The following is a 21,964-nucleotide window of genomic DNA, read 5'->3' as shown; positions in this document are numbered from 1 at the left end:
ATGCACCTCGTAATGATTGTTGTAAGCTAGCACTAAGTCCCTTCCTCATCCACCTTTATTCTTTTCTTTACAATAAGGCTTTCAAATAAGTCATGGTTGTACGGCAGTGAAGCATCGGTGTTGAACACTGATGTCATACTGTCGATGATGATAATGACTCATTCAGTGTGCGACTACTCCTTCATTTTATTGTGTTTACTCTTTTTGGAACGTCTGAACGCATCATGACATGAAGTTGAACATCATCTATCCTCAGTATGCTCGTTTACACTGTATATAACTCGTTGCTCAACAAATACATCCAAAAACGTCCAAACAACCATTAACACCGTTTATGACTTTGTCATCGGTTGATTGTTTATTGTGGTCCCCTTTGATAACACACGCTTTTAACCGGTTTGGTGGATACAAGAGACCGGAGAAAAAAACGGAGGGCGTGGAAACCGGTGGGGCAATCTTCGAAATTGGTATCTTATACAATTTCATCCGGTCCCATTAACGATCTCTCTAGGGTAAAGGACGCTGTTAAATGGACTGCTGAGTTTTGAGTCGAGCTCAACGAGTCAGCACAGTGGAGCTTTTTGGTTGCGTAGCAAACCTACACGAATTATGGTATGCTATCATTCTGCTTAATATTTGCAATAGCTGCGCCACTATAATGTGTACACATGGTTAGATGGTGCTTGCTGCAAAAATGTTCGAACGACCAAGGTGAAGGTTAGCTAGCGAACCAGAAAATCAATGGATAGGTTATCGACCTGTGAGAAAAAATTCATCTTGAAGATTATCCCGGCTCAACAGCACAAGACAAATAAACCCATGTTCAGAGACAACCGTCGCAAAGTCCGGGAGTTCACGGTGGATTTCCACGCATCTGGCGTTGCGGTAAACCGTTACAGTATTTGCTGTCAATGGCCAGTATTTACGATGTCCGAAAAATAGGCGGTTGTTCTTCCCTTTCTGTCTCAGGTATTTCGAATCCATAAGTTTGTGAATGCGTGGATCTTCAGGTTCGGTTATTGATGAATTGTCATCAACGAAGTGTTGCTATCCGATCGATCCCATTCGTTCGACCATTCTAAAAAAAACTGTCTGGTATTTTCGGACCAAACGGATTGCCTAGTGGTGTCGTTAACTTGGTCAATTACTGACAAAAATAGTTCGTATGCTTCTCGAGCCGCTTCTCTCTAAAATTGGAATTGACCTTTCGTGCGAAGGGGTTTTTCTTAAGGTGACCCACAGTACCAATCATCGCTTACAAACGCAGCAATTAGTGTAGTTCTGCCCATTGTCATAACACTAGTCGTACGGTCGTACAATGTGACAACCCACAGCTGATTTCGCTTTCTCCGGGCCCATTAGATGGACACAACCCCTGAGTTTCGGTGAATCCCATTTCCGGCTTGAATACTCAGCTGCACTTTTCTGGCGATAGAGGCTCTTGGGAAGTCAATCGGGCGTTTAAGGAACTGAGTACCTACTTCTTTGTTCTGGGGGTTCGTTTCGTCAACTAAGGATTACAGTGGAAAATCCCATGACCCTAAAGTTGTCTCCTCGATGGAGGTTTCTTTTCTGGAAAAGATATTACTGTATTTGAACGGTCGTAGCCAGACTGACGAATCCGATTTTGTCACCATTCTTAATCAGGCTCGAATCCTGTGGCCACATCGAAGTGAAGCTGAAAATTGGTCACTGTCAGTAACTGAACTAGAGAGTGCGTTGTTGTGGGTGTAACTGGCTTACGTGCTTTAGCTTCCTCGATTATGCCCATATAAACACCACCTTGATACGGATGAGGGAGAAGATTCGCCATTAGGATCCTCCGCTGTTTCGACTACCCTGTGTATTTTTAGGAAACAATAATCTTCATTTTTGCCTCATCCGTTCCCAACTATTCTTGGTAACCTGTGTACTTTCTCTTGACATTCTTCCGCGCCTCCCAGGTACAGGAAGAATCATAGTTTTGTTCCGTGGATCCCGTGGACTGGCGAGTTCACCCGCTAGAATTGGACCAGCGGAGCTCTGTCTCCCTCCGAAGTACGAGGACGTATTGGCAATGCCTAGAGACGCCTTTGAGCCACCTCCTTACGAATCATTATCCGGAGAGCACGTGATTGGTGACATACAGGATCAGGAAACTCAACCACAGTCACCGAATACAACCAGTGAGCGAGAAGGGGATCCATGTTCACAACCTACATTGCCAACGCAACCCCAAACAATGCCACCTGACGACACAACACTTCAACCAGATTTCAGGCGCACACCATAGTCGCCATCCCACTGGCCTTTGTTACACTTCCAAGGAGGAGCATCTATTTGAATCTAGTCTCCTACTCACCTTTTGTTTTTTGACTTATTTTAAAGATTTCCCTAAGAATACAAACCATTTGCAATGAAGGAGGTCAATACACTTGACTACCTACCAACTGGTTTTTATTGGTCTGTCTGAGAACTGAGTTGTCTGCGTAAGGCCCTTCGGGCAAAAGTAACATGGCGTGCAGGTTCGTTAACGGTCATTCACTTGATTGGGATGATTGTAAACAGAGTTCCTCAGTCAGTATCATTTTTTAGAAGTAATAGTAGGCAAGGGCAACTTCGGGACGAATCCTTGTGTCGACAACGCTTCCTGTGGAACTTGTGGATAAATATTCCACACAAGTGGGAGCTGTTATATAGCTTCACAGGCGGAGTCGTTTTTAATGACGCGTTTAAAAGTACGGTTGTCGTTGTTTGTAGGTTATTGTTTGGCCCCGTATATTGTTTCTGCGGCTTTGCCCAACCAATCAATATTTGGTTCGGATATGGACACATCCATTCTTGATTGATCAAACGAATTCGTTCTGAACTATCTCAACTTCCAAAATGTTGCCTTATTGAGGGGTGGTACTGGAATTTCGTTCCTATTACGCTGCATCGGACAAACTTCCTGGGCATGGAGTACAACTCTCCAGATTCTCTGAAGCGATTGTTCCATGACTGACGTACTAGGTGGTGGCCTTTAGCTCCGTTATTTGGATTCTCAGGAAACAGTGGTCTTCCTATCCAGCCGAAGTCGAATAGAAGCTGCGTAACAAGATTATATGTCAGGACGCTGTATCATATAACAACGCGAACAATGCGTATCATTGGTAACCCGATACTGATTGAATGACCGTCCTAATGCAGCTTTGAAATCTTTCAGCGAACTCTAACGTGTGCTTATCCGAAGCCTAGTTAGCATCTACGTCAATTCAATTTGTGCCAAGGTCTCATATCTTACAACACCGTTCAGCTTTTAATCAAAATCAGTGGTGTTTCGGATTTCCACTGTTATCGCTTCTGGGAAGTTAATCAGCCTTTTAGGAAGTCAGAGGTTGTCCTCCCTTCAGTTCTGGAAATTCGGTTCCTCGGAAATGAATTGAAATTGACAAAAGTCCACTGCTACACCGTTCCTTCAACGGATCCATGGATGCTGATGTGACCTCGGTCTGACTGCTTGTTCTGTCGCGATCTCGGAGGCTAGCACCCTATTGTCGCTCCAGAACCCATCTCCCGCGAACCTCCATTCCCGTGAGGCTACCAGGTCGTAGCAACCCATTATGTTTGTATTCTGCTGGAGACTCAATACGAATGATGAAATCGAGAAAGTGGAGTGTGAGGTATAACTTCTGCTGCAAGGAAATGTTCCCATGTGTGTGTGATCACCGAAAGAAATAAGCTGATCTGGGTTACTGACCTTAAAACGATGGGACGCACTGAAAAACTATTGTGGAATCTCATGGATGAGAATACGGTCGAACCAGCACAGACTGCTCCACATTTTTGTTCTTCACTGGCTTAAACCCTTCCTACTATTTCGTTTAAACCTGCCGTTCAAGCTTACCATCGATGTTTCGTATTAGCCCGTCCATCAGTTACTTCTGTTTAGGAAAAAAAGAAAAAAGCGTTCACCTGTAGCACCCTTTCGGTGCCCAGGTGCCATGCCACCCGCAGGAAGCACGAGGACTGGGATACTGCCAGGTTGCCCAAGCCTAGACAGGGGAAGTCGAGTGGCGGAGGTCGGATTCGAACCACGGACCTTCTGGTCAGTAAATTTGCGCTCTAACCACTTGGGTCATCTCGCCCCAATGAACGCACGAAACTGAAATAAGGAAGCTTAGAATGCATGCGTCCTTGTCACTCGAACGACCTGTCTGTCCGAAGTTCTGGCACTGCACATAGTGACCGGAATAGCAAATGTTTTTGACACCCACCCATGGAGATCGACGCTAGTGTCACCAGATTAAACGGAACGCGAGCGGGTTTGGTCGAATACCTAGTGATATGGATAAAATGCATCCCGTCACCTGAGATGTCATTCCACTGTCCTAACGAGCTTGACTCAAAGGAACGATTAATGGATCCCGAACTCACCCTAAATCGAGTGACGGCTAGTCGTAGGATCCTTTTGTAGAGCGAATTGATGACCTGTTTCAACAGTATGTTCGTCCTGGCCTGCTTGGAAGGTTTCACCTTCCACCGTTTGACATGAAAACTAATGGTTGCTTTTCTTTTCTGTTTCAGAATCATGATAATACCCGTCCGCTGTTTCACGTGTGGCAAAGTGGTCGGAGACAAGTGGGAAAGCTATATTGGATTACTACAAGCCGAATATGCTGAAGGTGATGCGCTGGACACACTCGGCTTGAAGCGATACTGTTGTCGGCGGATGCTTTTGTCGCATGTGGACCTCATTGAAAAGCTGCTTAACTATGCTCCGCTCCAAAGATAACAGATCATGAATAAAAGGCTTGTAATGTTATTTTGTTGTGAAAATATCACGGGTTTTTCAACTGAAAGGTACAGGTTATCTGAAGAGTAAACATAATGATCAGCACACTATACAAATCACGCTGATAGATTGTGGCGGTTGTTTATTTCTGATCACTACCTTGAAACCATCTACGAATTTTGTCGAAGATACCTGATGATTTTCCATCCGTAGTTGGTTGACTGCTCTGATCTGGCGGTGATGATGGTGGCATTATCATATTTGGGCTGACGACTGCAGTGAAAGAAACGAAAAGGGTCAACTGAGGTTAGAAACATCCTGACTAACCAACATTTCAGCGGGTATGTGCACATAATGCAATGAACAGGACCACCCAGCTCAAAAACACAGCTCCCTCGGCAGTGAAAGGTATTAGTCGTTCGTTTCGGACAGTTTAAAGTGGCTTCAATTATTAGACAAGTGAGAAAAGGTACTTGTTTCCAGGATAGGCTGACGATGGAAGTGAGTTTACATCATCATCACCGACAGCATGACATCAGTGTTTAACACCGATGCTTCACTGCCGTTTACATCGCTTAGTTTAGAGATTGCCTCCAGAAGAACCGATGAACTCAGTTTATCAGTAAGGTGCATGAACCGATCTATAGTAAACCTGTGTTGTGTATTCCCTTTTGATACTAAGTAGAATGATATATGCTCTTCAATTCTCGAAGTAACTCGAACTATGCAGTGCGACATTCCGTTAATCGTGCTCTGTCAAAATCAAACAGTCAAGGTAAAAACGCCTAAACTTCCTCTGATCGGCGGTAGATACTGACTTAGAAATTGCAGACCCAATCAGATGTGAAGAATGCATAAGCTTAGAACTCGTCCACCATGGGGGGGGGGGGGTGTCCTATATCTGGAAGCAAATGACCGGCGAACACGTCATCAAGTGGTGCACACATGACTCATGTTTCTTATATGGATATGTTTGACCACCGGCTATCTATAGATGTTGCATAAACCTTTACTAAACAAAAGATAAAGGTGAGGATTAGGAGCCTCGGGGCCGTCGACGAAAACAAGCCTTTCAAAGTAGGTTTACGAACCCTGCACATCCGGATAGGAGAGTTGCAAGGTATAGTTGTCAACCTCGCTCAGTGTTAGTGTTCCAGGCTACCTAGATACGTGCCCGGTAGAAAGCTCACATCGAAACGCTTATCAATCATTTTCAACTATATATGAACGAAATAAATCGTTCAGCTGCAACACCCTTTCGGTGTCTAGCTTCCATACCACCCGAAGGAAGCACGTGGGCTGGGATACTACCAGGTTGCCCAAGCCTAGACAAGAGGAGTCGAGGTGCGGAGGCCGGGTTCGAAACACGGACCATCTGGTCAGCAAATTCGTGCTTTACCACTAAGCCGTCTCGCCCTCCTTCCCCACCCACGCACTGGGCCATCTTTTTTTTTGAAAAAATGACGCCTTTGACCAGGTAGCCGCCAAGCTTGGTAATTGGTCTGCAACCACGTCGTCACAGTTACAGGAAATATCGTCAGTACGCAGTCAAATGAGTGAGTGACCCTACGAACAAATCGGGCTTAAATCTATTCCCATCTTCTAGATTCCTATAGACGAAATAAAAAGGATGAGTTTCTTAAGCTGAGGGATACGATTCAAGCTGTCGTAAGGCGGGGGGCGGAAAACAATATAGGGTCTGGAGTGCCTTTGTACGGTTTCAAATGAAAGAAGGAAAGCTCTGTGCTGCGAAGTTCAGCACGCTACCCAACCGCCAGGGGCTATGAGGCGGTTCAAGGCGGACAGGACGGGACCACGGTGCGATCCAACCGTGTTCTCTGCCAGCTTGAAACAGTGATTGGATCATACATTGCCAGAACTGGAAGTGTCGCACCAGCGATTGCTGCCTTACCAGTATATCGAAGATGTGCAGTCGGCGTTTGGTGCCCACTTGCAGTTGGGAGAGCAACCGGCCAGTTGAGCGTGGAGGAGCTGGTACAGGAATTGGCCGAGGCGCCATCGGCCACGTTGAAGAGGGATGAATCAACAGTGGAGGTCCTGCAGACTCAAGTGCAACGACTAACCGAGCAGCTCACCGCAATGAAAACAGAACTGCAGAGGCACGTTCGAAAGAACCTATGCTTAATCGATACAGAGGTAGGGGTGTCACAGATAGAGAGGGAACGAAGCTGAATGCAAACCGTGAGTGCAGTGGGTGGAAACCGACTAGGTAACAGTTCGGTACACCACGAATATCGGATCAGCTCAGACGCACAGCAGTCTTGGGAGCAGACCTCCTCAAGGGCACAGAATCCGCCGTGAACCTAAAGCGGGGCAAACTGGTGACAACGTATGACTCAGTAAGCTCCAAGGTTATCCAAGCATTACCGTGAGCAAACTGCGTCTACAAGCTTCCTCCTTGTAATGTTGAGTCAGTGCAGTCTGTAGTACATCGAGTGGTTCTGTTGTCTCAGAACCACAGTTCGTGTGGGTTGGTTTCGGCGAATCCGTGACGATGCAACTAGAGATGGAGTTTTCGGTTGTGCAACGAGTAATTCCACTGAAGAATGTGTCCAGCACCAGAAGCTGGGTTGGTTGGAACATGTGTTGCGTATGCCGAACCATCGTTTGCCGAAGAGAGTGCTGTTTTCCATGCCCAACTCAGAATGGCGTAAACATAGAGGTGACCAACCCTTGAGTTGGCAGAGGAGCATGAAGGAGATCACGAAACGCTTGGCTGTTGTCGGTACCAATCGTCATCCAGAATGGGGAGATATGACCGACAACCGATGCCAGCGGCGTTCTTGTTGTCAGTTTCTATCCAGATTGCCTAAATGAGTGTTTGGAGGTGTAGGCTAGCGCTAAGTTACTTCCCCATTCACCTTTATTCTTTTCTTCACAGTAAGGATTTCAAATAAATCATGGTTGTACGGCAGCGAAGCATCGGTGTTGAACACTGATGCCATGCCATGATGATGATTGCTCGTGGGACAAAAGTTTCGGAATCAACCAGCGGTTAGGGCAAGATAGCTTCCAATCAATTATGGGAAGAAGTATGAACAAGGATGAGTATGATATAAACGTGACAAAGACTCACAATTTGTGTCGACTTCTTCCACTTCCTCTTCACCTGACGGTTTCTGTCGTACGATGCGTTTGCGTTCACCCTGTGGTGATCGCTCTACGGTTGTTCGAACTTTTGTGCCGTCAGGTTCCTGCACAACTCGGGTTTCCGACTCAATCACTTTCTACACAAAAATAAACGGAAAATGTGCGTTGAAACTTTGTATAATTAAGGTAATCGAAAATCGTTGACCAAACCGGGCGGAGACACCGCAACGCTGAAGCAGGAAGACATGAAAATAGTTTTCGCCATCCTTTATCCGGACTCATTTACATATTGTTTATTCACTCATGTAGTGTGTGCGTACCTGTTTCTCTGAATACACCAGATCTACGACACGGTCTTCTGAAGACATTTTTACGTCAGTCGAACATAATGGGGCACTGTCAAGTCACTGCAGCAGAAGACTAGAGCGCGAATTCGATAGTGAATTACATGTCACACAACTCCACCCATACAACGTTATAGTTACTTAAGTGTCAGCTGAAAAGTGAGATCGCGTAAACTACAGTACTCTCCTCAGTTGATAAGCTTATCAGTGAAGTTTCAGCGAGAACCGTGCGCAAAACTCGGCATGTGTCTTGGACCTCCAAAGTGCGAAGTAAGTCTCTGAGCATACTCCCTACAATTCAAGGACAATCACTGGGAGTTGTGGAAAATTTTACATACCTGGTAGTTGTATTAGCTCTGACGGAAGCGTGTCTGACGAAGTCGGTGCACGTTCTCAAGAGTCCGAATTACGTTTTCTAATTTGCGTCGGTTGTTGCGCCAAAAAGGCCTATCACTGGGTCTCAAGGACCGCGTGTACCCGGCTACAGGTATCACTGTATGCTTGCGAAACAGTTTCTGTAGACATGAAATACGAAGCATCTTCGGGTTTTTTAGCATCCATGCCTCAGAAACGTTGCTGCTTTCGGATGGCGTCAAAGGATACGTAACGAGGTAATTAGAAAATGGGTAGTTGGTCATATACCGGGCACCTCAATCTCGGAAAACATCCAACACCATCAACTGCGGTGTCTGACTGAGCACTTGCGATAGGCCAGCACCAGGTCCCATCCCTCATCTACTCTTTCCAATTCTTTTCACTCTAAGGCAGTAGAGCATGATATTTGCGTGCTTTTTTTGAAGTCGCAGTTGGCCTTGTCACTGACGACTCTATTCCAACAGATGCGCCCATCTACCCAGTGCCTTTAGCTAGTGCTTTTACGATAAATCTCGTTCAGCCTGGTGACTAATTTATACGGAAAGCTTGGTGAAGAATTGCTGTGAATTTCCTAAGATTTTGGGTGCTGAACAAACAGGTAAAGTGTTCAAAACAGGGAAGCGGTCTAAAATCGGATAAGTTTGGGGAGATGGCGCCGTAGCTTAAGACGTTCGTATAAATGACAATGAAATCGTCATCTACCGGCATAAGTGACCCTAACAGTCAACTGATCCGTGCATCCCTTTTCGGGTAACCTTGCGTTTTCACTCACTTAAAAAATAGTTTGTTGTCCAAGAGTTGTCTTCTCTTCACATGGGCTAACAGTAATCCGGTATTGTAGCAGAAGGCAGACCAAATCCTACCACTCCATTTGTTACCGCGACTGTGTAAACATGCCTTGAGAAATGTCGGTGGACAGCAGTAGTCTTCTGACCAAGCATACCAGATGGTAAGCGGGCATCTTACACATCTGTTCCGGAATTTTTCCATGTAGCTCACATAAGATTATGCAGTGAATTCCTTAGGAAGACCGACTAACTGGAAGAGGGTTGAACTGTTAGACCTAGGTTGCCCAAAGAATCTTGCAGCACTAAATAAGAGTACTGTGATATCCTGACTTCTCGGAAATCAGTCTTCTTCCAGAAGTGAATGAACACGAAACAGGCATACCAATTCTTCCGACCAGCTACCTGATTGGCAAATTTGTGACATTAGTTGTTAGAAGGTTGGGGTTAGCGTGTTTAAGTATGTGGGCTTTGTGGAGTTACGTGATTTGGATGTCGTTTAGTTGGGGTGTTACCTGTTCATGGAGTACTCACATTCACTTATTTCTGCTGGTTGCTGCTTTCCGGACGCTAAGGGCGCATAAAAGGTTCTGACACAGGTGATGCATTAATCTCATATCAATGGTTCATCTGATGAGTGGCTTTCTGATGAGCAGATAACTTCATTGGCTCGCTGTTCACGCAACTAAGCACGTGATCGACGCGATTCGTTCACATTGCTGATTAGCTGTGTTGTTAACTTCTACCTAGGCTGTTTCGAATCAGAATCAGCCTTTGAAATGAGAAGGAGAGCACTTTTGGTGGTTCACAATAATGGTGCATCAGTTGCACAGTTTTCTTCTGCTCTGCGGAGTGGGTTGGCCTAGTCGCACAGCTATTGAAGCTCTCACAACTTTCAAGCAGATGAATCAACAGCAATTCTATGACACTAAGGAAAATCGTGGATATGTAAATGCGAAAATACCATAGATCTAGACACGGCGCTCAGCATTTGCACAATAGAATTGAATTTTCGAAAGTTATGACGTGTCCCTGATGGACTAAAGCAATCGGGCAATTGAATTCAGAGTACCAGTCCAAATTTCTGAGCCCCATTCAGGCATCTCGAGATCTTAGAGATGCTGGGAAGTTACTACATCAGACTTTTCCTCCACAAGTATGATTGCTTCAGTGGACAATCAAATTTGGTCAGCCGCAAACATATGAAAGTAGATTAAGATGGTATTTGGTTTGAGCGAATACGCAACAAATTGCAACATTTTGGCGCAAAAGGTTTTACTTCACTCGTCAAGATTTTACAGCTAAGGGGATTGCGCGGCTAATGGGCCCCGGACCAAAACGTGTATAGATAATTTGAGAGAACTATGGTGATTTGCTGGTTCAGCTGAAAGAGGATGAAGCTGTTTTCTGTCGATTCAACTTCTTCCGTAAACACGTAAGTGACTATTCGAAATTATTTGTTATTCGGTATTATACTAATCAGGACTGATAACTGGGTTGCGAAACAACAAAGCTGTCACCTGACAGGTGAAAGCTTTCAGCGTGACCGTTGCATAACAGCTGACTAGCGAACAATGAAAAACTCACTCCATCTGGTCCGATAGTCATTCTTCGACTGAAAGACTGAGACCATCTGTGGACTTGCGTAGACGGTCCGGGAGCTAAAAGATCATCGACTGGAGCACCTTCGTCCAGAATGATATCTTTCTTCGGTTGAGAAGGCATGTGGCGACGGCGCTGGAGAAAAAATATCCGATACAAGCGAGTGAACCAATACGTAGAAAAGGCGCTGGAGACAACGGCTGGTTGAACGTGTTGGTAGGTTTGAACAGGAATACAAAATATCTATCTCATAATAATTGACTTAACATTATTTTACTCATTCTCTAACAGGTCAGTAGAGCCGACTTGCAATATCTAAGATGCCTTTAGTTTACGCTTCATGAAGTGTAACTTGAGGCCAAGGAATAAACACCTGTTAGATAACAGATAGTTCTTTGGGAACAATAAGAGGGAAACAAGACTTACATCGGTTGATTAGCTCCTCCATCACACAATCTGATTTGCATAGTAAGAAAACCAACGATCTCGTAGAAGCGAAAAAAAATAATAACAGGAAGTAACACGAGGCCTAAGGTGAACATAGAACGAATGCTGGAATTGGGAAAGACCACAACTTAAAAAAAAACTTTCAACAAAGGGGTGTTTTTGGGAGAAGGGGTTCAGTTCTACGGTGTGCAGTAGTAACTTGATAGGAGTGAGCGAATCAGAAGGGACGATTTGCTCAACCGTTTTGCTCACGAAGGAAGATGCAAGTATGTATGAACATTCCCCGTGAACCTAACTTTAAAATGAAGTGAATGACGCTACACTACACTTGAAGGCCACTGGCATACTTTAAACGTAACATGGTAGGGCGAATTCGGAAATATTTGAGCTGAAGTGAAATCTGGGGGTGTCCAAAGTAACAAAATAGGGGTCTCAGATGCTCGCATCACGAGGCCTGAAGTGTAAGGACCAGTAAGGGTGAACAAAGATGAGCACGGATTGATGGCTCCAGTGTCAAGGCCAAAATCGGGAATGGAACAACACTGGTAGGCGGATACATGGGAGTTGGAAGCGTTGAACGTTGATACACCGGACAAACCTAATTCGCAGATGACAGGGTGGGTGAATAGAGCAACGACGCTTTGTACATCTCACAATCAAACCGCTAGGATGAAGTGTGCAAAGTGGCGTTGTCTGCAATGGCATGGATAAGAGGGGATAGAGGATGAGAGATCGTCCACACAACAAGGAGAAGTGGTGGGAACTTGGGTGGTTGAATAACTCCAGCGTCAGAGTTCTGGGCCAGGGGGACATCACTGTTCATTTATACCTGCATGGAGCGGGACACAGGACGTTCCCAAACCAAATAATGCAACTCGTAAAAGGGAAACTTGGTAAGAAGATAAGACTATCAAACATCTCCGACATATAAAAAAGAAAGTTCATTTTGGCAAGAACCCAAAAAAGTTCGAAACACAAGCTGTCGAACGGTGGACAAAACTCAGTCCGGTAGCTAGTCAAATGGATATTTTATTCGTGCTCTTGTCAAAGTCGATTCAGCGACTGTGAACAAAATGCGACAACCAAAGTGGGCTGTTGGATAGTAGGGGAACCGTAGAAGGCACGTTGAAAAAATTGGAGGCACAAATAAAGTTACAGAACGAAAGAATGAGAACCACTAGACGTGCATACACGCCGTTTTGACACGAATAGGGTAAGCTCAGAAGAACCGAACAAAACAGGAGGGGTGCTATCTGAACCATGCGATATCGAAATGTTAAGTACCAACTGAGGAGGGCGGAAGTCCCCCCCCCCAGCGATTACTGAGGAGAAGCTGGGTATAACCATGAAGAATAACGGGGAGGAAGGGGCGGAAGTGAAAATTTAAGCAGAAATCTGTCTTTTCCTACAGGAGGCACTTGGGAACCTCAGACACGACAAGGATGGGGGAACGAGGAAGCGCAAAATTAGCAACTGACTGCTTTAACCAAACGCCAAAGCGACCATTTATAGCTTTCGGTGGTTGAACTGCATTGTCGATCATGGACTTCAGTGTCGAAGGACAGGGAGGTATCCTCTGGCGCCCATACAGTGTCTTTGTACTTCATCATCCACAGGCAGACATGATGAAACTAGTCAGATGGCTGTCTCCTGGTTTAAACCAACGGGGAAGAAACAGGCTCATGCCGTTACAACGAGTTTTCGTAAACTAGTCGGAAAATGATGGTGAATTTTCGGAGGGACAAGAGTATACTAAGAAGAGACTGAAAATACTCGTGGAATGGTGACGAAAAAGACCTGCCTTCCCTGTTGATAGTTTTCAAGATAAAGTGAGTGGGAAAAAGATAACACTCCAAGTAATCAAGAGCGCAGAAGCATTTCTAGTGCAAACTGACGGATGGAAGGGAGTGAAAATACCAAGGGTTTAATCAGTCTAGTAATCCCCGTTAGGCACTCGGAGTGGAGGGCAAACAAGCTGGGTAGGGGACCAAGTAACGGAAAATAACTCATTCGAGGGGTTTTCAGGATGTGTAGTAAAGAAGTGGAAGCCACCCTTATTGTGACGCTGAATTCACCAACAATGCAACCTCCCGCAGCCGGCTGAACATTAGTATCTGTTCGCATTTAAAGTGCAACTGACAGAAAGAAAGGAGCGCGATCGATAAAGTTGGCGAAGTTATTTTTATAAGAGGAATCCAAAGCAGTCAAAAACCAGAATGAATATAGTCCAGCGCAGTAGACTGTGAAACAACTAAGAACGAGTAGCACACAGCCCAGACTAAAGAAGGAAACAATCGAAACATATAATTTGGAAATCGCAGGTTCATGAGGTCACCAGAACTGAAGATTTGTCAATGGGAAACAACAGCAAAAGGCTGCTGAATTATAAGAATTGAGTGAACCGAGATAGCACTAAGACGATGACGTAATCATTGTTGACCGCAGATCATATAGTTCGATGTTGAAAGTCTCAAATTTCCACACAATCGAGGCAGGATTTCAAGTGCTTTTGACATATTCCAACTCTGAGAAACAGCAGACAGGCTCGGTAGGGAACACATGATTCTTTTTTTACCAAAATTTACCGAGCTGCTGATCCTTTTTTCCAATATTGGATGTATTGGTTACCATCCCTTCAACGTTCATCTTCAACCGCTTTCATAGTTTGGTTACTATTTCAGCAATGCTTACCTTCATCCACTCACATAATCTGTTTAACGCATGCACACCCACTGTATCACTCCTGTTCTGATTATGTCATGAACATGCGCCCCACGACTAATCGAGACGATTGGAATCTTATCTTAAGACAAACAACGTAAGCGCATCCTCATTCACAACGTAAACTTATACATAAGCGGAAGACAGCAGGATGCCGACGCTCGTCACTTCACACAGCGCCTTGACCAGGGTCAGTTCAAACCTACGCACGACTCACTGTGCAGGAAAAGTCTGGACTCGATATCGTTTTGAATAAAACGACAAGAAGCAGGCCAGATTTCAACACACTCCGTCAAGACCCGCATTCGATTCCACTGCGTCCTACAAACCTCGGCTGCGTCTACTACAACTTATCAAACGAAGAACTCGATAAGTCTCTTATTTTCTTTTGTGTATTATTCGGTTGCACTAGTGTCTCTGGTAACCGCTATACATAACTGTTATTTCACCTTCTGATATTACTTCGAGTAAAAGAAAATAGCACCAACAGATGGAAAACGGAATGAATATGAAAACTCTAAAATCCTAGCCAGTAGCTGTAGTTTCACGCCATCAGATTTGAAACACAGATCAGTAATGCAGCAGGCGAAACTACGACTGATCGACTACAGCTATCCTAGTTCAAGCCACCGGCTAGAGCATGCAATTTCGACGCACAAACGCATGCGCGTTTGGGCGATGCGAACCAGCCCGAGTAGTTACGCCTTATTGTCAAGCCAAATGATGCACGCACAGTTCGAGAAAGGCTCTGCTGACTGTTGTCGTTGTGGTATGCTGCGCGCTGTCTGTGATGGCTATCAGTCTCCAATACTTACTACACTGAAGAAATCGAGTTTATCGAAACACAGCGATAGTACAAATCAGGTATATAAATATGCCAAATAATAGTGATCATTTTTAAAAAGAAACCGCTCCAAAAGTGCGGTCCATGGCGTTTTGATTGAAGCAGGGTAACTTTGTACTTGCGAATTGAACGCTTTTCATAAGTAACTAGAACTGGTCGTTATTCCTGGGTGACTTAGTCGAAGGAATGATGGTTTTCAACTCCACAGCAACCGCTTTCAATAGTTGCAGCTACCCTACCCTTAGCATGAGCACAGGAATTTGCTTAGGTTTGAAGTGACGGTAAAAGTTGATTTGTTGGTCCCATACTACTTAGTTCAGAAGTAAAGCAGACTCCCCAGAATCTCTTCGTAACGGATCTCTTGTGTACTGCAAAGAATATTGATGCACTGTCATTTACGAGGGACCCCATCGGGTCACCAGCCCCAGCAATTTCACCATACACATGAGCTCAAAAGTAAACATTTGATCAAATTGCTGCTCAAGTCAGGAATTGACTACCACAACTTCCGGAGACTAGGTCTACCTGATAAGCAAGGTGAGGCCAGTAGTTGGCTGTTTGCGAATGTGTGCAATCATTTCTTTGACGTGCCGTAAAAATTTCGAATTCCCCATCGAATGTTGCGTAATACTTGGTAATGGCTGAGTGTTGTCTTCGGTTCAGTGTTAGGATATGTTGTGGGCACAATTGGGGTGGAAATTTCTAACGACATTAACGTTATGGTCCCGTCCGGCGATGCTACAGAGTAAGACTGAGACAACTGAACGAAAGGCTCTAGTAGTTTGTACTTGTGTTTGTCTGGCGAATGAAGAAACAGCCTCGTAACTTACATAGGACATACATGGTTTGTATCAGCTAGATGGTGGTATTTTCCCAAAAAACACCCTGAGTCACCATTTCACACCGTATCTCAGATGGAAAGTTTACATGGTGCTTTCAAACTCAGACGCTCATATTTCGTTCACCCACTGAAGCCAACTGAAACAAAATACTGCATGTGAAGCGGCAAGGCAGAAGTCACAACGACCATGGACATGGCGTAGCAAGGAGAGGCCAGAGGACACAGATGTCAGTCTGAATTATTTCGATCAACTGTGCGGTTAACCTGGAGAACTAGGAGGATTTGGGTACTAATCGCAGTGTTTATCTTCACCGCCGTTACACCTTTAATATATCACAGGTAAGGCGCGCGTCGACAGAGTAACCCATTCAATCACAATCGTGGCAGCTGGTGGCCACGATAAATGTTGCGGGAAGTGTTCAGCCCACCGGTCGAGACGTTCTTCTTTATTCAAGATGGTTGCTGCATTCTGATCCTTGATGATTTCGCTCACAGTTGGCTTCCGGGGTCCATTCGCATGGATCAATCCAAATAATCATCGGGCATTCCCGGCTTTCTGGGCTTCTTCGTTCTCCTCAGCTTTCCGTATCAACTAGACTTCACGGTCGGCGCGCACGCTCACTTTCCCTTGACCTTTGACAATTCGTCGGGACCGTATGGGATATTTCTCCAGAACGACCAGGTATCGCGAAACTCTTGGATCACATTTGGCATGTAGTACTAGCTAAGCCTTCAAGTGCAGCTCTCACTATAATTTTACCTCTAATATGTTGCGCCTTGTTGTTCACGTTTATATGGTATATCATTTTAAACGGTGACCGCTGAAATTCACTCCCACGTACGCAAAGATCTATCGTTGACTCGGCATGACTTGTGGAGAAGCTTGCTTGGACTGATACAAGGGCCTTCTTTCCTAGATTGGCCCCCGATACCTTCAGTTTTGGAACACATTCGAAGGAAAATAGAGACTTGAAGGAATAAGGTCCCAATCAATCACCTAATCGCATATTAAGAGATCTTTGTCTTCGTTCAGGGCAAAACAGTGACGAACCACATCTGATCCCCCGCAGGGAATCCAGCATTTCCTACGTTTGACAACATCCGTGAACAATCACAGAATGAACATAGCTCCTATGGAGTTGCCAACCTCGATATCACCACCTACCGGTCTGTTGGGGGCGAGATGGCCCAAGTGGTTAGAGCGCAAATTTACTGACCAGAAGGTCCGTGGTTCGAATCCGACCTCCGCCACTCGACTTCCCCTGTCTAGGCTTGGGCAACCTGGCAGTATCCCAGCCCTCGTGCTTCCTTCGGATGGAATGGCAGCTAGGCACCGGAAGGGTGCTACAGCTGAAGGCTTTTCTTTTTCTGAGAAGCACTCGTGGTAGAGCCTTCACATTTGAAGCTGTGAACTCACCAAGGCGATTGCCGGTTCGGTTGAATAGTCGTTCCGACTTTATAAACAATTCAAGACTCTGAGCACCATAACATGTATTCATCGATTTTCATTGGAAGACTGTTGGCTACTGTGTTGGATGTTCTGTTTTCACAAATCTAAAAGCTGTGTTGTGAGGCGGTTGAGATACCTAGGGGAAAGATTTGATATCAAGAGTACTGTCCAGGATACTAGCCACATGGCAAGTTTAGAACATTGAAACAGCGAATCATAACCATGAAATACAGAAAACATGAGGAAAATTGTCATTGATCACTCTACCTGTGTTTCTGTAAAGAATTCCCTGTCCATCATATCCGGTTTAACAAGATCACCATAGAAGGGGAAGGGTGTCCATGGTTCTGGATCCGGAAGTTCACGGGATTCTCCCTCCTACAAAAAAGTCTAGGTCACACAAGAATTACGAGGAGTACCGGTTCACGAAGCATTTCATCTCGCGGGGAGTCGGTGACTGGTGCGTCTAGACCAGGAAGCAGAGGGAAACTATGCCACGTAGTGAACTCACGATCGAAAAACCCCGAGAACACCATATCCTCCATCATTTTATGAAAGCGCTCGAACACGCGGTCCATTGTGTGACCAAGACACGTTGACAAACTATACCAGGCTATAAAACAAATGCATCTTGATTCGGAAACCGAGTTCTGGCACAGGTACTGAACGTATGAAATAAAGAACAGTTACACGTGGCTATACTTGACAAAGGATAAACAAGCCTATCACTACCACCCCGAACGAACAAATTCACTGAAAGAATCATAACCATGGTCCCTGATATGGTTGAATGGTGAAATAGTTCGACAACAGGACAACTGTGAGGGGTAGTTTTTATTCGATGGGAGAGGGTGAAGGTATACCTAAGCCTCATAACCAAAAATTCCGAGAAGCCATGCACTAAAATTTTCTATTTTTTTCCGGAGGGGGGGGGGGGCCTGATATGGTTGAATGGGGAAATAGTTCGACAACAGGACAACTGTGAGGGGTAGTTTTTATTCGATGGGAGAGGGTGAAGGTATACCTAAGCCTCATAACCAAAAATTCCGAGAAGCCATGCACTAAAATATTTTCTATTTTTTCCGGAGGGGGGGGGAGGTTCTGTTGTCCGAAGGTAAACCACGTTAACATATGGATATACGCAACAAATACTAAAAGGTCGACAAAGGAAAAGGAGTATTTTCCATCCTTACCATAATCAAACCGGCCCACTGCGGTATTCCATTGGTTCGTGATTTCTACGCAACCCCAAAACAGCACGAGGTCTGAGATAATCCCGGTCAATTAGAGCATTCACAGGAACGATCCCGATTTCAGGATTTTCGTCTGAGCTAGGGAATCCCTAGTTAACAGCTCGCATCCCAACACTTGAACCATTCCACGCAGTTTCCTTTAGTCCTTGTTTTCCAAAATCCATATTTTGTGATGATTCCAAGATACCTGTAAAGTTCCCCAGCTCCTATACTGGTCTTCGGCTTGCTGTTTCACCCATTCTGATATATCCAAAAGCACTTCAGCTTGAGACGGCATTCAATGAAGACAAAGAAAGATTACTACGGCCGTAAGTATGCAGTGGTCATAAGTCTTCCACACAGTCATGACAGAATCTTCGGGATGGGGCGAGGAGTGACGAGCTGAAAACGCTCGTTTCTGATTACTCTAGCTTCTGCTTCATAAGGGACTACATTTCACCCATAGCCGGTCCGCCAAGCGCCCGTCCAATCATCGTGATATTCGTTCTCCCAGCACCCCACTTGAAGATGTCACCCGTCCTACCTTGACTTAAGGTTGACTTGCATAGGCTCGTAAGGCTGCTATCGTCTGTCAGACAGTCGCCGATTTGGTGAGGGTGCTGATCTATCTGTTTGACAGATCACTGGATATGCCCTCGACCCCGCAGGTGGTTCGAGGTCATTCGATGTCGCTTGTGATGCAAAGACCATGGCGATTTCATTGCAGAGCCAAAATCTACTGCTCGAAGTAGATTCGTGTGACGCAGTCGCACCCGGAGATCCGACTTACATTGCATGCTTGGCTTAATATGCAACCAGATGTCTACCGTTAATGGCGTTTACGACATCCTCGACTCAGCGTCTTCTGACATCTATGGAACTTCTATGTCGCTTTTACCGACGGCTTCCCCATGACCTTCTGGATGGCAGTGGATCGCTCTGCTCGATCGCGGAATTGTGGAGAGAGGCGAGGATCATGAATACGATGTGGTACGGCAGTGAATCATCAGTGTCAACAGTGATGTTGCTGTCTTTGATGATGATGACGATGCGGTGTTGCAAGCTGCTGGGAGAATCCTCCAAAACGGCGATCACATGACGCCGGATTATTCCGAGCGACTTGCCTCCGGACAGATATCAGAGATTCTCACAGAAAAGTCCCGAGTTAAACTATTCATGGGAGGTCACCAGCAGAGAGGGGACTTACCCCATCATCAGACTAAGTTTGCTTAAGCTTGCCAGAAGCGCACCGTTTTAATGCAGTTGACTGATAAAAAAGGTATGGAAGCGTGGCATCGCCATATGGTTAGAGATGTCGTAGTAGCGTTTCAGTCGAGGTTCTTCTTAAGGATATCATACATTGATGCCAAGTTTACGAGTCTATAAACGGTTAAGAAAGTTAGGTCTGATTGAGCGATTTGATGGCTGTGTGGGAGGATGAAATGAACTGAAACAAGACAGTTAGGGGGGTTACTTACTAAAGAATCGTTATATTCACTGGAGACATAAATTCTAGGAACTAAGAGATTTCTTGGTGGCTGGGCTTAGGTCTAATACAATCCTATTCATGTTAGGAGTAATGACTGGTCAGGAATGATAGTCATTTGGGTTAATTCTAATCATGGATTCCAACCCCATATTGAAGCGAGTAGATAAACGCCGGACAATGTCTACGTAGCCTATCACAGCGCTCAGCTTGACTTCCGGCGTGAATTGTGGAGATATTCTAGCACTCCACTGAGAGAAATTTTCGCAGGTTAAGTGCCCCAGCTCGCGTCTCCCAGGGACACTATAGTAAGAAGACAGATGAAATGACGTGAAAAGTCCATGGCACAGGAACTACTCCCACAATTATTCAGACACTGGCTCGATGATAAGCCTCTAGCAGCAACATAAAGCAATGCGACCTCCTGAACAGAACAGGGACTAAGAGTTCATGATGCCCAAAACAGATTGGGCCATGAGAAATGCAGATTACAAAAAGTCTTGATTGAGTCCGTGCCATCTACTTTCCGGGATAGGGTTCATGTGATCCTCCCTGTGCTTCACTGCATAACATGGCGGCGAACAGGTGCCACCAGCGTCCGTGCTCACTTTCTGAGCAGATTTTCTAGATAGCCGTTTGGAGAGCGGCACCTAAAGATGGCCCAGTGGTTAGAGCGCGAATTTACTGTACGAACCCGACCTCTGCATCTCGACTCCTCAACCTGCGCAGCCTGGCAGTATCTCAGTTCTCGTGCTACCTTCGGGTAGCATAGCAGTTGCGCACCGGAAGTGTGCTAGAGCTCAACGAGAGAGCAATATCGCCCGCATACATTAAGTAAGCGATAGCAATTTGGGCGCGTTCCTTTCAAAGTGACAAATGGGGTTACGTGTTTCCAACGAACGGTAAGCAATATGATCAGAGCCGAATATGTGAAAGACATCCACCTACGCTGGTAAAATTACTGTGTCCCGACCTATAGCTGCCACCTTGACGTGACGGACTTGAGTGCCGCTACACTGCCTAGAATGTCGTCGCACAAGGTGCAACACTGCCAAGAAAGCCGAAGGGGAGCAGCCAGACCAAGAACAGCGAGACCCCGCACTACGAGTAATCGTGCTACCAGCCGGTCTGGGGGTGAACGCGTACTGTCCTCCGCGACAGGAGTGAGAAGGCAGTGAGGTGTTTCCCCAGGCGACCAGCATGTCCATATTTATGGAAGCAGCGATGCTGCCTTCCCTCGAGGAAGAACGGGTTAGAAAAATCGGCCCCGAAAACCGCACACTCCGATCGCTTGACCGTACCCGCCGGCGCAATGTTCAGTATGGTCGAAATACTTTCAAAACCAGGGTCCCGTGTTGCTCAAAAGGCACCTGCTGCGCGCAGCCGCATCAGGAGTGAGAAAATAGCTTCCTGCTCCCTGTACCCTCGAGACACGCCCGTCCCATACAGGCAATTAAGTCAGAAAATTTGAGTCATTGGCTCAGGGAAGGATCCTCCGAGAAAAACCTAGCAACCACTGCCTCGCGGTCCAGATTTTTGAATCAGAGGAAAGGAGCCACGCCCCCAAAAAGACTCTAAGTCCTTTTTCTGACTTGTGGGTTAGACTGCTCAGTCAAAGGCTGAAGGTTGGGCATCTCAACTAAACCCCTACATCGGCCTGGGCAACCGGGAAGTATCATCCAGTAATCCTGAGGCAATGGCACGTGGTATCTAAGGTGTGGGAGTTGCACTCAGTCCCAAGGTTCAAAGCGCCTTACTGGACTGTATCCCAGTAAACAGTCGCCTTTGCGCTCTGCGGTTGCCTGGCTCAATTAAGATTAACTTAGGTCGATGTGGTAAACGGTGTTTGCTTGTCATATCAGAATACGCCCCAACAGATAGCAGTTCTGAGACTGAGAAGGACTAGTTTTACCAAGATCTGTCACGACTACTTTCTTCGGCAAGAAGGACGGATATAGTAATCCGGACGGGTG

General features: G+C 45.6%; 2 protein-coding genes across 2 annotated transcripts in view; one reads left to right on the top strand and one right to left on the bottom strand.

Annotated features, from left to right (window-relative positions):
- T265_00715 (hypothetical protein) overlaps window positions 1-2,402 on the top strand; it is a gene marked incomplete at both ends in the record, with an annotated part of 4,606 nt that extends 2,204 nt beyond the window's left edge. The window contains one exon of the mRNA XM_009164564.1: window positions 1,944-2,402. Coding sequence (XP_009162828.1) covers window positions 1,944-2,272 — 329 coding nt within the window. The remainder of the gene's footprint in view (window positions 1-1,943) is intronic.
- A 2,142-nt stretch (window positions 2,403-4,544) lies between these two features.
- T265_00713 (hypothetical protein) lies at window positions 4,545-17,886 on the bottom strand (the record flags this gene model as incomplete). The annotated part of the gene is made up of 5 exons (XM_009164562.1): window positions 4,545-5,026; window positions 7,851-8,001; window positions 10,956-11,105; window positions 17,541-17,651; window positions 17,693-17,886. 5 exons carry the CDS (start codon window positions 17,849-17,851, stop codon window positions 4,896-4,898), a joined length of 702 nt encoding a protein of 233 aa, XP_009162826.1.
- Window positions 17,887-21,964: the final 4,078 nt, after the last annotated feature.

Source organism: Opisthorchis viverrini (assembly GCF_000715545.1).
Source record: "Opisthorchis viverrini unplaced genomic scaffold opera_v5_7, whole genome shotgun sequence".
Lineage (NCBI taxonomy): Eukaryota > Metazoa > Platyhelminthes > Trematoda > Opisthorchiida > Opisthorchiidae > Opisthorchis > Opisthorchis viverrini.
This window is presented reverse-complemented; position numbering and strand designations above follow the sequence as displayed.